This window comes from Ceratotherium simum, chromosome 3 (assembly GCF_057802395.1).
Source record: "Ceratotherium simum simum isolate JZ-2026a chromosome 3, ASM5780239v1, whole genome shotgun sequence".
Classification (NCBI taxonomy): domain Eukaryota; kingdom Metazoa; phylum Chordata; class Mammalia; order Perissodactyla; family Rhinocerotidae; genus Ceratotherium; species Ceratotherium simum.
In genome coordinates, this window is record NC_141902.1 from 37534092 (window position 1) to 37551480 (window position 17389).

The window sequence follows — 17389 nt, forward strand, 5'->3', positions numbered from 1 at the left end:
TATAATTCTGTTAGCTTTCTCTTAAAACATGGGTAATTACTATTTTCTTTTGCCTTTTGATAAATGCCATATTGATGAACACAATATCTTAAGAGAATATTTGGTACCTTAGAGTCAGTAATCATTGGGAATAGTTTAAAAGAATTCAAAGAAAAGAAAAGTACTTTGAGGAAATACATTAATTCAGAAAAAATAATTAACCACTCTGAGTATTGTGATGATTCCTGTCAAGAAGAGATATAATTTTATTTATTTATTTAGTTTTCCCCCAAAGCCCCAGCAGACAGTTGTATGTCATAGCTGCACATCCTTCTAGTTGCTATATGTGGGACTCGGCATCAGCATGGCCGGAGAAGTGGTGCGTCGGTGCACGCCTGGGATCTGAACCCGGGCCGCCAGCAGCAGAGCGTGCGCACTTAACCGCTAAGCCACGGGGCCGGCCCAAGAAGAGATATAATATATGAATATTTGAGAGAATGGGAAGTAGATTGTCCAGTCTTTCTTTGAGTGGGGCCAGATGAAGCAAAGATGTTAGCAAAGCCAAGGCAATGCTCAGTTTCAAAGACCAAAGCTTAAGTCAGTCCAAATTGAGGTAATTGCCAAGAGAAGTGGGTAAAACCAGAGTGCAAATGCAAACTATGCCAAGAAAAGGGGGTTAGTGTTCAGATTAAACTTAGTTTAGCCATCAGGTTCAAGGGGTGAGCTCAGAGCAGGAAGTAAGAAATGAAGCCCAAATTCAAGAACTGAGACGATATAGAAAACATTAAGGCATGAACAAGGCAAAGATGGTCCATGATTTTTGTTTTATGAAAAGGACTAGAGGACTAACACACCCTTTTAGGGATCATTGGTCTCATGGTATTTCAGCAAAGCAGCCTGGTTTAAAGATGCTTTGTCTGCCCCAACCCGGTGTCTTCGGTAGTAAGCAGTTAATTTTCTCTCTGAGGTCATTGGTGTACACTAAAGCTGGAATCATTCTTTACATTTCTCCTGACTGGATAATCTATAGGAAGAGACTGAATTAGACTCTAAATCATAGTTAGCCTGCAAAGTAAAAGAACCTTCAGTGTATTTCTGTGATTATCACCAAAAGAACTAGAGCGTCCCACCTTCTTTCCTAAGATAGCAGAGTCCTAAAGGCTTCCCTGGGCATAATGTAGCAGCATTTCTCGTCCAGGACACCATAGGTATTTTGGATGAGACAATTCTTTGTGTGGGTCTGTGCCAAGCATTTCAGAATGTTTTATATCTCTATTACCCCATAACTCTCCCCCACACAGTTAAGTACAAGTTATATTCTCCCAACCATTATGACCACCAAAAATCTCCCCATGTGTTTCCAAATGTGAGAACCCTGGTATAGTTTTATTTTTATCCTATTTCACAACACTGAAAGTTCAGAGGATAGTATTAGAGTTCTCAGGGCTATGGAAATGGGAAGCAAAGGGATTTTCTAATCCTTTTTAGGATTGGGCATTTGTACACTATGTGTTCAGATATCCCTTCTCTCAGTCACCAGAGGACTCCAGGAAGCCACATAGTGTTAAAGGGACATTGCCTTTTATTTTGACACAACTTATCAAATTTGATAGGAAATTTCATATAGATTCACAAGGAATTGAAAGAGTCTTTTGAAATCATGTAGTGGAGTTTCTACATATTTTTTATGAGGAAAATGAGATCCAAAAAAGTGGAATGTCTTGCCCATGGTAACAGTGAGTGGCCGATTAGAGAGCTAGGAGAACTTCCTGCTTCTTTTTATTGATCTAAGAAACATTTTTCCTACTTCTCCCAAGTCTTAAAAATATTAGAGAATTATAGTTTTATGATGGCCAAAAAAAAGTTGCATCTGTGACAAGGAAACATGGGAACAACTGTAAATTTTGAAGTAAAATAGATCATTCTGTGCTGTGGAGGTATGTGATGGGATTAGTCAAATCCTGTATTTAGGAATATAGGACCTGCCACAGATACCAATCAGGGATTTAACTGAGAAAAGCAGAGAGACAAAAAGAACACACAAAAATAATCCATTCTTTTCTCTCGCATAAATAGTTCCAATGTCTCTCTGTAGAGTAGCTTTATTGCATAGAATAGATAAACCCAAGGAAAATATATTAGTGTTACAAAGTATTATATATTGTGTATAGTATAAAAGAATTAGTGTTATAAAGTAGTTTTTTAGGAAATAAGGGTTGGAATTACAGATAAGAGTAAGATAGAATATGATGTTAGTTTAATAGAAACAGGAGAGTTTACAGTATAGGTGGCACTTTACAAAAAACAGCCTTGTATTGTTTTCAATTAAACTCTGGGAAGGAGGAATCTGAATGACACGTGGAAAGCCTAATCTATAATAGTAAACAAGAAAGGCTATGACACCTATAAAAGCTTAACTTTCCTCCATCATAATTCTCGTCAGTGTATAAATCATTGCTTTTGCAAGTGTTAATATGTACAGTACAAGACAGAGACCTGCACTCTACTTCCAGTACTTACTTTATATAGTATGGAAACTTGATAAATGTTCTGTGGTGGCCATGCACTATGGTTTAGCTATACTTTGTGACACTAAACCAATCTTGACGTTCCCCACTTGGGTGGCCACTGCCACTGGTCTTACAGGTGCATTTTCATAACTAACCACTGGAGGGCGCTGTTGGCATAGCTAAGACACACCTGCAGTACCTCTTTTTTTGCTTTCTTTTTTTTTTTTTTAAGACCAGCTATGCAGCTTCTTTCATGGCCTATTTTTATTACTCTTTCTCTTAAATCTGAGCTTAGATTCCATGATCCCTATGATGGTGATAAGAACAATCAAGCTTTGAAGATAGTGGACTTTTCCTACAGTGTCGACCTTAGGGTGCAGCTAGACATTTTTACCCTCAGTGGCTTTCGGACTGTACAGATCCTGGAAGGACAAAAGATTCTGGCTAACTGTTCTTCTCCCTACCAGGTAAGTGTAAAACAAGCCTGATAAAATATGGAGAGGATTTCTTAATCTCTTTCTTATCTAGATAAGCCACAAAAGCTAGTGTTTACTAATATTGTCTCTCCTAGAATAGATGACCTAGTTTTCAAATATTACCAAACCAAGCAAAATGTACCATTTTTATGTCACAACACTGAAGAATATACACTTAGATGTGCAGACACATTACTAACTCATTAATCTAAGTGTCAGGGCCATTTCTACCACTTATCTATGTGGTCTTTTATAAGTCATTTTCTGTGATCTTCTCTGTAGAATAAGGATAACAGTCTACTCTGTGTACATCAGAATTGTTGTGAGGATTAAATGAAATGTATATAGAAGGAACATTAGGACCAATGTAAAGTATTTATATGGTAGCATTATATGCAAAAATCCCTCAGACTCAGCTCTGGACATATGGCATTTGCTGATTGCCTATGTAGCATGAACCTGAACTTGTCATGTGGACCACCTTTAGATCACAGCTGGAGTCCATGCAAATTCAGTAGGTCTACAAATTTGAATTTGACAGTCCAGATCCTTTTTTCATCTTTTGTTCTTAAGGATAATTCCTAAAGTTGGCTCTACTGATCACTTCTTTGGGGAGCTTCTCCCTTTACTCTAAGGGTAAAGAAGAATCTACCAAAATGTATGTCATAAAATAAACTTAGTTAAGCACTATAATACTTTTCAACTTCCTACATAAATAAATTGCCGTAAGAGTAGCAGAGAATTATTTTAGCTGATGGTGCTTTTTGTGATTTCAGGTAGATCTGTTTGGTATAGCAGATTTAGCACATTTACTCTTGTTCAAGGAACACCTACAGGTCTTCTGGGATGGGTCCCTCTGGAAACTTAGCCAAAATATTTCTGAGTAAGTATTGGTAATTTCAAGATCTTTGCCTGTCCAAATAATTTTCTCTTTCTCTTGGGTGCTCCCTCTGCTTTGGCAGCCTTAGTTTTCTTAGTCCAAATGCCATGATTCCATTAATTTTAACCAGTTTTGTTAGAGTATTAGTGGAGCACCTAGTGCAGCACAAAGGAATTGCTATTTAAAACTAAGAATCCAACCACTCAGACTTGAGGACATCATTCTGGACCTAGATGTATCATACAGACTGCAACTGTAGTATGGAAGCCTCTCAATTTAGAAGTGTTAATTAAAACATTTTGTGAGAATAATTTTCTAACCAATTGGTGTTAGCCTTATACCCCTTTTTAATAGCTACTGTTATCAAAAGTTAATAAACATCTCTTGAAGAGAATTAAATTTCTAAATTATACACTAATTTTAGGCTCTTATTTATTTAATGAATGGGTGAAACCAAAGCAGAGAACTGAATCTCCTTGGTGAAGAAGTAAATGCTCTCTTATTAAGAGCTGCTTGGTCTCAGAACCTTAGTACTGCCTCAAGCCTGCTCATAAAACTTATTAAATATCCCAAGTTCCACATTAGCTTATCATAGCTAATAACTTCCCAGAATAAGTTTACCAATCTATCACTTACTGGTACATTCTTTGGTTAAAAATAATAATAATAGTCAGTGTCGAAGATTTAACATTGTTTCTTCTTCATTCCCCCTTCCCAACAATTGAATTGTATTTTTCTTTTTATTTAATTCAGAATTTGGCGAGTCTTGTCTCTAACATGTACTTTAAAAATAGGCTTCAAATATAATGTAACACATGTAGGATAGATTCAAGTATCTCCGGTTGGTTATGGTCCTAGGTGGGTCTAACAGAAACAGAAACTAGTGGGGTCAGTTGGAGTTTCCTAAGAGCCCTGCTGTTAGGAAATACAGTCGGCCCTCTGTGTCCACGGGTTCTGTATCTGCAGATTCAACTAATGTTGGATCCAAGGGCCTTTGGTTGTTGGCATCTGCACTGAACATGTACAGACTTTTTTTATTGTCATTTATTCCCTAAACAATACAGTATAACAACTATTTACATAACATTTACGTTGTATTAGGTATTATAAGTAATCTAGAAATGATTTAAAGTGTCCAGGAGGATGTGTATAGGTTATATGCAAATACCATGCCATTTTATATAAGGGACTTGAGCATCCACAGAGTTTGGTATCCATGGGAGTCCTAGAACCAATCCCCTGCCAATACAGAGGGATGAGTGTAATAGAAGCTTCTCTGATTTAAAAAACAAAAAAAGAAGACACAAATATCCTAGATTTAAGCAATAGTTACTTCAGTCAAGCTTAGGATTCTCAGAGGATTGTGAAGATACCAAACCACTGGGCAGGGGGAGAGGGGAGCTGTAGTCTTTCTAATGACCTAGACTTTGGGAAAATTAGAGGAGAGGAGACAAAATTCATTTTTGTTCTATTTGTAGAAGAGAAGTGCTGCATCTTAGTACACAGAGGAAACTTATAGATTCAGATGAGAGACTTTCTTTCCCTTTACATGCCTTGTATTATGGCTTTTCCCACTATAGTAGTCTTTTTCTTTTTTTCGTAGTTCCACCCTGGGCTTTCAAATGACTACTTGAATGATCTCTAACCATAGAGTTCTAGGTATTACCTTAAATCATCTTGGTGCATAAATGTACCACTGAGTTAAACACAGAAAGAATTCTGTTATATACCTAATCTTGATGGAAATGGTTTTATATATTTTTAGGCTAAAAGATGGTGAATTGTGGAATAAATTCTTTGTGCGGATTCTGAATGCCAGTGATGAGTCCACAGTGTCTGTTCTGAGGGAACTTGCAGCAGAAATGAACGGGGTGTTTGACACCACATTCCAAAGTCACCTGAACAAAGCTTTATGGAACGTAGGGAAGTTAATCAGTCCTGGGACTTAGCTGTTCCAGCAAGATAGGCAATCAACCCTCTCACAGATTCCTGCCTAAAACCAATGGTTGTATTTTGGAACACTGGACCTGTATATGCTATAATTAATTTAGGACACATTTAGATACACTACCAACACTTTTCTACTTTTTGGGAGAGGTGTATTTTTAGATAACTGGCATTTTTTACACAGCAATGTACCTACTCTTGGCCTTGTCTAACTTTAACCAAGAACCGTTTTATTCTAAATGTACTTCATATGAATGGGTACCATGTTGTCATCTAACACGTTTGTCTCTACTTTTCCCTGTACTTTTCCCTTTTGTAATTTGTGACATGTACCCTTATGATAACTATGTATTTTGTAAATAATAAAATAGTATTTGTTAAATTTGTGCTTCTAACATCTCATCTACTTTTTTCCAACTAAGATAATAAATGGCTTGATTTTGCAGGCAGGAGCTATTTTACCATGGAAATTGATATACCCTAGACTTGGAACTGTTATGATAGGATTGTAATAAGAGAGAATAGCCAACCATTCCTTTAGGTGTTCTGACCTTCCACTAAGTGGTCTAGATTGAAAAGTAGATAAAATGATTTACACAAGGCCAAATTTTCTTAAATTTCAAGTGGCAAAATTGTCTGTGTTTTCATTATATTTTAATGTTTTCATTTTTTTATCTACCAAGCCCCTTGGTCTATTTGTATAATCTAGTGGTGCCGCTGCTACTGAGTCGCTTGATTAGGACTGTGTCTGTTAGAAAGGAAAAGAAAAGATTTTGAATGGGGTTTAGCAACATTTCAGAAATGGGATAATCACCATTCTATTACATGCAGAATGACTTGGTAGGGGCAAAGATTAATGATGGAATAGAAGGGATTTTTGTTGTTTCGAAGATTTGAAGAGACAGACGATCAGAATAAAAAGATAACTTTGAAGCATGGAATAATTCAGGAGAGAATAGGTCTAGATGAAGTATTAGACCCCCAAATGGAAGCATGAAGTACACCTGGCCTTGGGGATAAGGAATAAAATTGGTAGAAGAGGGCAATGAAAATTATCTTATTTCATATCTAAATATCAAAATTATCAAATGTGCCTCCATGCTGGTGCCTGATATATTTTATTTATTTTTTTTACTCTAGTTGATCACTGTTACTGCTCTAAGATTGCTGAAAAGCAGAAAATTCTAAGTATATCTCAACTAAAAATATTTAAGCATGTATAATTGAAGCACTGAAACATGATTTGGATCTGAAAGATAACCAACTTAGAAATTTTTGCTCTTAACCAAAATACAACTTTCTTTCAGACATTTTCATATTTGCTTCTGGTACAACTGATAATGTAAAATTATATATCTGTATCTTTTATGTAATTGAACCCTTCTATCTCTCTACTCTCCTCATTTCTCAATCCGCCGCTTTAACACGTAAAGTCATTACTCTGAGGCTAGACAGCAAATTTAGATTCTTTCTTAACATAGGCTTAGCTACCATCTAGTGAATTCTTGAGCAACTTTGACAGCAAAGCTGACGAACCACTGCTCTATTGATAAAGCTTTGTTTCTGAAAGTACACTCTGAGGAAAGGAAGGGGAATCTGAAGAAGCTACTTTATCAGAGAACTTGCAACTGTTTTGCCACCTCTCCCTCTATTCCCATTCCCTCAACCCCGACCCTTCTTTGTAAGGAGGAGGGATGTGGGAAACAGTACCTGACCAATTAGAACCTGTAATGTCTTAGTTTTCTTTTTGCCTAAGCATAAAACCACAAAGCGGGTGCATTTCCATTACCCTAATGTTTTATGCTTGTCTGTCTTGGGAGAAGGAAGCCTCTGTTTTTTGGCAGAGGCTTCAAGTGGTTCTTATTTCTTGTCTCACTAAGGCAGGAATAGTATAACAATGAACCTGAAGGAAAAAAAAAAAGCACAGCTGAAAAGACAGAATTTTCACTTTTGTTTGAAAAGAGACCATGGAATATATAGTGCCTCACCATTCCAAAGTGTGCATCCACTAATCTACCACGGTTAGAGCCTTCATCTTCCTGTGACGGTTGTATAAGAAACCTTCCACTCAAGTCAAAGTCTTCTAACTCACGCCAAACCTGAATCTGGAAATAAAAAGCTTTCCTATAGTGGTAGGACTTGTGACTGTTAGATGAGCTATTATCTCAAGGTAGATAAGAAAGCTTTTCAGAGGGTTAGCACAAGGCTCTTTGACATGAAATTCTTGATGTGTTTCAGCTAGTCTTGAAGCAAAGACAGCAAAGAAATGCTTCTTTTCTGTTTCATCAGCAAATGAGGAATTCTTCCTCCAACTGCACCAACTCTTTCTAATATGCCTAAATTTGCTTCCAATCTGGATCCTAAAATTAATACTTCCCTAGTGAGGAAGATATATTTAAAAAATTTTTTTTTCATATGGCAAACTTTGACCTTAATGAGGCCCTTGGTCCCACCAAAGATGCAAGAAGCATGAATATTTAGTAGGATAAAGGTGGCATTTCAAATCAGTATGGGAAATGATGGATTATTCAATAACTGGTGTTGAAACAATGGATTAGGGTTTGAACTCTATCACCAGTGCCACCACTAATTTATACAGCACCTTTGTGCAAGTTAGAAAAAGGCCCCTTCATCTAGTGGATTCAGTCCCTCCCAGTGCACCATAGCCTGACTGGATTTCAGCCCCACTTAAACCCTCAGCCTGGTGCCCTTGTGCAGTGAATAAATTGCACGGCCATAGGCAGTGGTCGTGCCTGTTTTACTGCTTATTGGCAAAACAATTTTAGATAGATCAAAAATGTAAATGAAAATATAAAATACTAGATGACTTTGTATTCTTTTGTCTGTGTGACATAAAACCAAGATATAAACAAGAAGATTGCTATTTATTAGTATAGTAGATAAAAAACAGAATCTAACATGGCCGCCTATCTCTCTCCTCCAAAAAAAACACCAACTCAAACTAGGAAAATTACTTGCAAACATATATTTGCACCATCTTTCACTTGCATTATCTCAAGGTCTCGTAACTGGTCTCTGTGCCCCCACACCTACCTCCAGTCATCTCGGAACCCTACAATGGCTTCCCATCTTACAGGGCACAAAATCCGCAGACCTCATCACAGCCGACAAGACCCTACCAGCTCTGACCCTGCTATTCCCTCACTCTTCTTTTCCTTGTTCATTTCACTCTAGCCTGTCCCCCTCCTTGCTGCTCCTCAAACATGCCAACTAGTTTCTCTCCTTACAGCCTTGTTGCTTGTCATTTCTTTTGCCTGGAATGTTCTTTCCTGATCTTCAAATGGATTACTCTCTTACTTCCCCTTCAGATGTCTTCTCAAATCTCCACCCTATTAGAGAGGCCTTCCTGGCCAATCTGTACACAATAGCATCCCGCACACACACTGATGTTACTTTCTATCCCTCTTTACCTTGCTTGAGTTTTTCCATAGCACCTATCACCACCTCATGTATGTGTGTGTGTGTAATTTTTTTTTTCTTGTACCCCACTACTGGAAGTTAAGCTCCTTAAAGGCAGGGATTTCCTTTGATTCCTATTTTGACTCCAGTGCCTAGAGCAGTACCTGAATGAATAAAATATGACAAAGCACTATTTTACCTAAAGTACAAAAAACTCTTAAAAAAATTGAAAACCAATGGAAACAAACGGCATGAACAATCCACTGAAAACGTTTAATGGCCAACATACATGAGATGTTCACCCTCATTCCCAATTAAATAAAATGCAAAATAAAACTGAAAATTTCATCATTCATAGTAAATGGTTGAAAATTGTGAGGGTGAGGGGAAACTCATATGTTATTACTTGGAGTGCAAATTGGTACGTTATTAGAAGATGATTTGGCAATATTTATTAAATTTAAATATTCCCTTCAGCTGAGAAATTTTTCTAAGAATTTAAGGAAAAATTGGCACAGGTGCTCAAAGATAAAGCACTGTTTGTAGTAGTTGTCCTCCCTGCTTCCAAGGCTCATTAGTCCCAAAGGGATAATCAGTATGACAGACCCTGGGAAATAAGAGTCCTGGAATTAATGCAGAGGTGACATCAGACCACTGCTGTAGACTGAGGTGCCTAGGCATTGGTGCTGACGGCCAGTCTTCAATTTGGCATGAGACCGTAGAGATGGCAGAGCTGGAGTTAGGCTTTGAAAGATGAATTCCAGACATTTTCAGCTTATATTAAAAAAAAAAAAAGTTTAGGAGAAAAAGTGATTTTGAGGAGAGAGTATAGGGTGGAGAGAGGAAAGAATGAAGGCTTTTACTTTTCAATTTGTACATTTCTGAACATTTTGAATTATCTGACCATGTACAGGTATTACTTTTTTTATGTCTATAGGATAATCTAGGCTAAGAGATTATGGGCCTTGATTTTGTCATCTGTTCCCTTCTTTACATTTAAAAAAGTAAAAAGCCTAAAAAGTGTTAGTTTTTTTTTTTAAAAAACGGGAAATTTGGGAAGCTTTATCCAAATATAAAAACAAGATTAACTTGGAATTAAAATGAGTGAAAATTTTAAAGCATCGAAGATAATATATTTAAACTTCTATTTTTAGTGTGCTAAGAATTCACACGTGTTCAAATGTTTTGTAATGTTTCTATTCAAGATATGCTTTCTAAAATTACCATCTTCCTCTATTACAACTTCCTATGTCTGAACAAGGGATTGAATTACATAAAACTTGACTTTTTTCAAAACAAAATACATTTTATCGCTTTCATGTAAAAACTTATTTCCACAAACTTACATGGTATGATTAAGAAAGGAACAAACAATGATGAACTTAGGCTAAACTTCTATAAACATACTTTTTTCCATCAAAGCATGCTACTTGCAATAATCTTGATACTTAGAGGATCCTGTGGCACACTTTTGGCTGCTGAGCAATATTGTCTCAGAAGGTCAAATTGGCCTCTCAAAGGGAAATAGTGGTTGCCCAATCAAACTGCTAGTTTTCAAACCTCTTGCGAGCAAAGAACTATGGGTCCATTAATTTTCTAGACTCCCAGAAATTAGCACATAGTTCTCAAAAATAAGTAGTGAATTACAACGTTGGAAAAGAGCAGCCACAAGTTCAAAAACTAGTTATATTGGAGCCTTGGTGAGGAGAAAAAAATCTATGCTAGGCTCTAGATGTGCCTGGAATCGTAATCTCACTTTCATTTCTCGTGTGTCACTTTGTGTGTGTTTCTTTAACCTTTTGTCATAATTGACTGCTGACCTTAGATCGTGCTACACTTCATTGTCCTGTTTACTCCTTTCAAAATTAAATGTTATTTTCACAGGTGTATTTATTCCATCAAAATGGGTGCTTTCTTTATTTCCCACGTGTGTTTAATTCAGCCTCACATTCATTTGAAACACTTTAGTTATATGAATCATCGTATGCTGCAATTTCAAAGTAGTTTAATATTACTGGCCTGGTCATGTGATGCATTTTTATTTAATTGATTCAGTCCTGCAATTAGCAAAATGAAGATGGCACTTCATAAAAACAAATACCCATTAAAATCTGTGAACAAACAGATGAATATACATTTACTTGTTTGCCTTTGCATTTTTTAAACAAAATTTAAAAAGAAATCTGGTAATGCTAAAATAAAGTGATAAACATATTGAAAAGGATGACACATGAAGCTTCAATGAGATTAACTCATTCAAGGAAATAGCTAAGGGTGAATGAGTGCGTGGTACAGTGAATCAGGGAGTCCCCGGGAAATTGAGGGGGTCACGTCCAGTATCCTAGCATGTGGCCCAGTAGTCGAGGTTCCATGGTGTAGGCCACTGGGGAGCCTCCCATCTGTACCATTCCCCTGCTGCTTTGTTACTAGTTGCTGGACAGATACACGTACATGCCTTCCCTCTCTAACTCAGATGAGCTCTTTGGGACAAGATCTGTGTTTGTTTTTTTGTTTTTTTAGGAAGATTGGCCCTGCGCTAACATCTGTTGCCAATCTTCCTCTTTCTTTTTTCTCCCCAAAGCCCCAGTAAATAGTTGTGTATCATAGTTGTAGAGTTGTGGCTCTTCTATGTGGGACACTACCCCAGTATGGCCCGATGGGCAGTGAGCAGGTCCGCGCCCAGGATCCAAAATGGCGAACCCCGGGCCACCAAAGTGGAACACGCAAACCCAACCGCTACACCACTGGGCAGGCGACCAGATCTGTATTTTTTTATACCCTAGTTATAACTTGTGTGTACTGCTCACATTATAGGGAGTCAAGTTCACAGGCCCAGAACCTCCTCAGTACTGAGGTGGCTCCCTGCCTATGGTTCCAAACCAAATACTAGCATGGTGGTTAGAAATGCTGCCTCTAGAGCCAGAGTGCCTGAGCTTGAATCCTGGCTGTGTGGCATTGAACAAGTTACTTACCCTCTCTGAGCCAGTGTCCTCTATAAAATGAGGATAACCTGAGTGTGTACTTTATAGAGTATTGAGAACTAAAGCTTTTAGTACAGATACTTGTAGATGCTTGTATTGATTTGGTTCTAATGTTGTTTAAATGGTCTAAAGTTCTCTGGAAACCTCTCAAGTAGATTGGGATCCCAGCTATTTGATTGGAGCCTTACTGTCTTTTGAATTAATTTATAGTACAGAGTAGAGCTAAATCTGTAATATAATAAAAGTAGGTCAAAGAAATGTGGTGTTCTGTAATCTAAAGATATGGGAAAATTAGTTGTTTCTATTGGGAGTGACCTTCATTATTTGTACTTAAAGACGACAGTCTCAAGATCAACCAAGTACCAAGCTATCAGGAAGGTCCACCTGGTCCCCAGTCTTCAGTCCATAAGGCCATTTCAGTCCAAAGAGTCTTCTCTGACTTACAGCTCCCTGCTGCTTCTGTGCCATGTTCAGAGCATGGGACTCTTTAAAAAGTCTGCCTCTGGTCCTGGTGGCTCTGATGTAGGAGGCAGGGTCTTGCTGCCACGCTGGTGGGAAACAGGAGGCAGATCCCTTCCCTCTACTCCTCCTCTGCCTCCTCCTAGCCACCTCCACTCCTCCTCTCCTCCCTGACCAGGGGAAAGACTTTCTGACTTAGGGAGCAGGGCCTACTCACCCCGTTTAAGGCCAAGACATTGAGTCTCTTCCTGAGACTCTTCCTGCTAGAGCTTAGGCTTTCAGAACTATTTCTATTTTATGCTCTGCTACATCCCTCTCCTGAGCCAGTAGATAAAAGTTGACTACTTGCTTAACAGGCAAAAGGAAAGGGGGAACATAGGAAGCCCCAAAAACTCGATTCAGGGACTGGAAAACCTGGGCTCAAACCCCAGGTCTGCGCCTGACCAGCTGCTTGCTCAGGGAGGTCCACCTGCCCGCTATAGACTAGGGCTGATGGCTCCTACCTTAAGGGGCTGTTGGGAGAATTACCAACACGATACGGTTGCTGAACATGCAAGTTCCTGGTTCATAGCAAGCAGCGGATTCTCCCCAGCAGCCAGCCCAGAGCTGGGCGCACAGGAGGCAGTCCGAGCGGGTGTAATCCACTGTGGAATCTAAGCCACGATTGAGATGCCTGACATTCTTAGTCACTCAGACCTCCGGCTGCAGCCTGTTGACTCCTGTTTTACTCTTTGTTGAAACTTGTTCATTTACTCCCTCCAGGGCCACAATAATCTCTGGGAATGTGTCAAAAAAGACAAGCCAATAAATATTTATTAAGCTCTACTGGGACTCCACATTAATGACAGGCACCACGATGGGTATAAAGAAATATAACACATGCTTACCCCCTTCGGGGAGTTTATAATTTAGTTATAGAAGCAGGACACTACAGGTTAAATGCCAAGAGAATACAAGGAGAAATAAGTGAAAGGACATCTCAAGGTAAGCCATGACCAAGAGCCAAAGGAGTGGAGCAGATGTGTTGGGACACTCAGAGGAGGGGAGGGCCAGCGAGGGCCGGGGTGTCCCGAAAGGCATCCTTGCATGACAGGGATTGGAGCTGATTTGTATTAGGTAGTTTTCAGCTGCAAAAATCAGAAAATCCAAAATATCATAAGGGGTAAGAATAGCTGTTATCTCATATAACAGCAAGCGCAGAGCTCAGCCTTCACGAAGGACCCAAGTCATGTCCACCTTTCTATTCTGCCATCCTCAGCGTGTTGGCTTTTGTCCTCAGGCTGGTCCCTCATGGAACCCAGTTGGCTACCATGGTGCCAAGCTCAACAACGTGGAACAGCACAAGAAAACTTCCCCAAAACCCTCCTAGCAAACTTCCCCACATGGCTGGGCCTAAGCCAGTCCCTTGCAAAAGGAAGGGAATTACCAAGATTGGTTCAAGACTCATCAAGATTCACCTGCAGAGCTGGCAGGGGGGAGGGGCCTTCCCTGAGCACACAGAGAGGAGAGCGTACATCCAAATAAACTGGGTTTCTTCCAGCAAGTAAGGGACATGGATTTAGAGAGACAGCCAATAGTGTCTGCCACATGGGTGGTGGAGGGAAGAAAAAACGAAGGATTTTGTAGCAAAATAGCATCCTGGACTCTGAAACAGATTTGCCTGGATTTGAACCCCTGCCCTGTCGCTTAGTGACCTGAGCCAGTAAGTTAACTTCAGGAGGCCTTAGTTTCCTCGTCTCTGAAATGGGATAATAATAGTTCCGACCTGGATTGTAAATTTCATGAGGACAGGGGCTTGCCTTTTTCACTGAGTCATCCCCAGCACCTAGCACAGAGCTTCGTACCTAGCAAGTACTCAATAGATATTTCTTGAATGGATTCATCAATTGAGTTGTTGTGAGGGTGAAATGAGTTCATGTATGGCACAGTGCATAGCCTGTAGTATGTGCTCAAGAAGATTAGGTTTTAGCCACAGTCATTGTAGAGACGTTGGGACCCCTCCACACATGTCCTTTTGCTGCTTTGCATCACCTGTGCTTGCCCTATTTATCACCAGCCTCGTTCACTGAAGAAGCTGAGATGTGTCAAGAAGGCTCTCCTGCTTGTGGCCGGGGGCTGGGATGGCAAAGGCCCATCACATCCTCTGCTGGCAAGAGGACACACTTGTGAGTCCAGAACTTGGGGCTCCGCGGTTTGTAACTCTGCTCTGACTAGCTGCTGAGCCAGCCCTCACATTGCTGCTAACTCCTCAGAGTCAGTCCCCTGAAGTACCCCTGGGACCAGCCTAACTCACTTCTAAGGCCTTGTGGCCACAGTGGAGAGGGGCGCCCGTTTCTTTCCAACAAAAGGCTTTTCTTTTCCTCTGTCTCTAGTGAAGTCCCAGCCAGTTTCTGCTAGTCCCTCCTCTTTCCTGCTCTGACAGAGATGGGCCAGCCCTTCCCATAGAGGCTGCTCCCAGGAAAGGCTCATCCATAGGAAATGCTGCTGCCGGGCCAGCTGCCAGCCACTGAACTTCTGAGGATTGAGCGCCGACTCCCTCCTGAAGTCTAAAGGCCCTGTCCTTGCTGTCCCACAGAGATGAAAGCCAGCCAGAGGCAGGCACGTCCCTTCCTGCAGCACTCACAGCCCCTTCAGGGCAGGTTGTGGTCGGGCTTCAACTGAGTGTCCCTCTTCAGGCGTCTGTGCAGTGTCACCCAGAAACAGTCAAGCCAAAGCTCCCCCAGGGAGTTGGTGCCTCAGCCACCAGGTGTCACAGTGACAGCCAGGGCTCTAGATCCTGGCTTTGCCACTTCCTAGCTAATTCAGGGCAAGTACTTTACCACTATGAGCCTCAGACTCCTCATCTGTACAAATTGGGATAATAATACCTACCTCTTGGTGTTTTAGGATTCGATGAACCAACGGGTGGAAAGAGACTAGCTGTACTATGCCAGGCACATGGGAAATACTTCATAAAAATGTTTTCTTCTGCTGCCGCCTCCATCCCACAAAACCAAGTATTTTCACAATTCCACACACATGGTCCTGGAAAAAGAATTCCGTTCCCTATTTACTTACTTGAAAAATCCTGTTTCTCCTGAGGGAAAATTCCTGGAGGTCAAGCAGAGTCCCTAGCCAGGCTCACTCCTAATCCTGACGAGATTCGGGTCTGTCCCCTCCCTCATGTCCCCTATAGCATTGTGATGGATTGGGCAAGCAGGGAAGACCATATAAAATGTGCCCTTTCAGGCCATCTGCTGACACTGCCATCTTCTCTGGGTCTGTGTCCCCACTGGCCATGCCCCTGTCACCTCTCTTCTTGCTTCCCCCAGTTGCCCCAGAGGCAGGGGCACTGTGGGGATGGGAGCACGGGGGAGGCTGAACCAGCTTCTCAGGGAACAATCCCTGTCTTCCCTCAGACTGTGCTATGGTCCCTTCACCTCCTCCCCACTTCTCCTGCCCATTGGTATCCAGGCGGGTCCTGCAGCCCAGACTGGGCTATAGAAGGCCTCCTCATGCCCTCTTCACTGTTAGGCAGAGGGCCAGCATTGGGCCTTCTGATCGAGGCCAGATGGGCAGTGGCCAGGCAGCAAGGCTGTTGGTCAGCAGCAACAGTAACTCCTCCTAGGCTTTTCCAGTTCGCTTTTGTTGAAGACTTCCTGGAGGAATTCCCTAATCTGCAGCCCAGCAGGCCCTCCTACTCCATGGAGCATGGTGGAAAGAGTCCCACCAGTCACACTCTCAGCCCCCTGCCAGCCATCCCCACCACCAGGGAGCCTCACTGCCCTGGGATCCCCGCCCCACCCCACCCCCACAGGAGGGAAGGAGGAGGAGCGTCTCCTTCCCTGGCACCCCACCTGCCATACGGAAAGCCATTTGGGAAAATCTCTTAAAGGTGGGGCCCCTGCCTCTGGCCTGGCTCTCCTGGAGGCCCAGGGCTGAGCGGCATCTCTAGGTAACACCAGCCCCGGAGTGCAGGACACAGGCCTCTAGGGACAATACCTGTTCACGAATCCAAGCCCTTCCTTTCCAGAGCCCACCCTGGCTTGGGACGGTAGGGGGCAAAGGCGGGCAGAATCTGATGCCCCCTCCCTGGCCCTGTGGGGAGAGGTGTCGACGTGTGCAGGCAAGTGGAGACAGGCCCGCACAGCCGGCAGAAAGGCCTGCGTAGAGCACCCTCTGTACACACAGCACAAGGGGCGCGGAGCGTGGGGAAGAATCTAAAGAGCTAGAGAAACTGGGCAGTAAAAGGGAATTTTTCCACATGCTAGAACCCTAGACTTTGTTTCTGAAACTTTTTATTCTCTGGGAAGCATTCATTTATGAAGATTGTAGGAGCCTATTGTCACATGGCCTTTCTAAACACATCCCCAAATGATTTTTTTAAACTATGCAGCGGGACATTGTTGATGTAAGCAATCACTCCAGCTGAATCTGCCTCCCCAAAGTGGTGTAGATGAGCCAAGCTGCTTTTGAGGCTGTAAGTATATCTCCATTTTCAAAAGCAAAAGGGAGTAAAATGAAAGATTTTATTAAGAAATTATAAGGACGCCACTTAGCTGATTCACATTGCTGCAACTCCCTGGGAGCCAGGTTTCAAAGGCAGAGATGCCCCCGGTGACAGCACCGCTGCTGGCTTTGATTGAATTACAGATGTGTCACATTGGGGGCTTGATCGAGAACGGGCCCGAGCGGGCAGCCAAGGGAACAACATGGGCCTATGAGGAGGGAAAGCTGAGTTTCAGTCAGGACTCTGCC

At 41.4% G+C, this 17389-nt stretch overlaps 1 protein-coding gene across 2 annotated transcripts in view; it reads left to right on the top strand.

Annotated features, from left to right (window-relative positions):
* Window positions 1–6174, top strand: part of BUB1B (BUB1 mitotic checkpoint serine/threonine kinase B) — a 56875-nt gene extending 50701 nt beyond the window's left edge. For both annotated transcript variants that reach the window (XM_004421406.3, XM_087425091.1), the window contains 3 exons: window positions 2785–2956; window positions 3742–3848; window positions 5611–6174. In XM_004421406.3, coding sequence (XP_004421463.2) covers window positions 2785–2956; window positions 3742–3848; window positions 5611–5794 — 463 coding nt within the window. In that variant the 3' untranslated portion in view covers window positions 5795–6174. The remainder of the gene's footprint in view (window positions 1–2784; window positions 2957–3741; window positions 3849–5610) is intronic.
* The last annotated feature ends 11215 nt before the right edge of the window (window positions 6175–17389 follow it).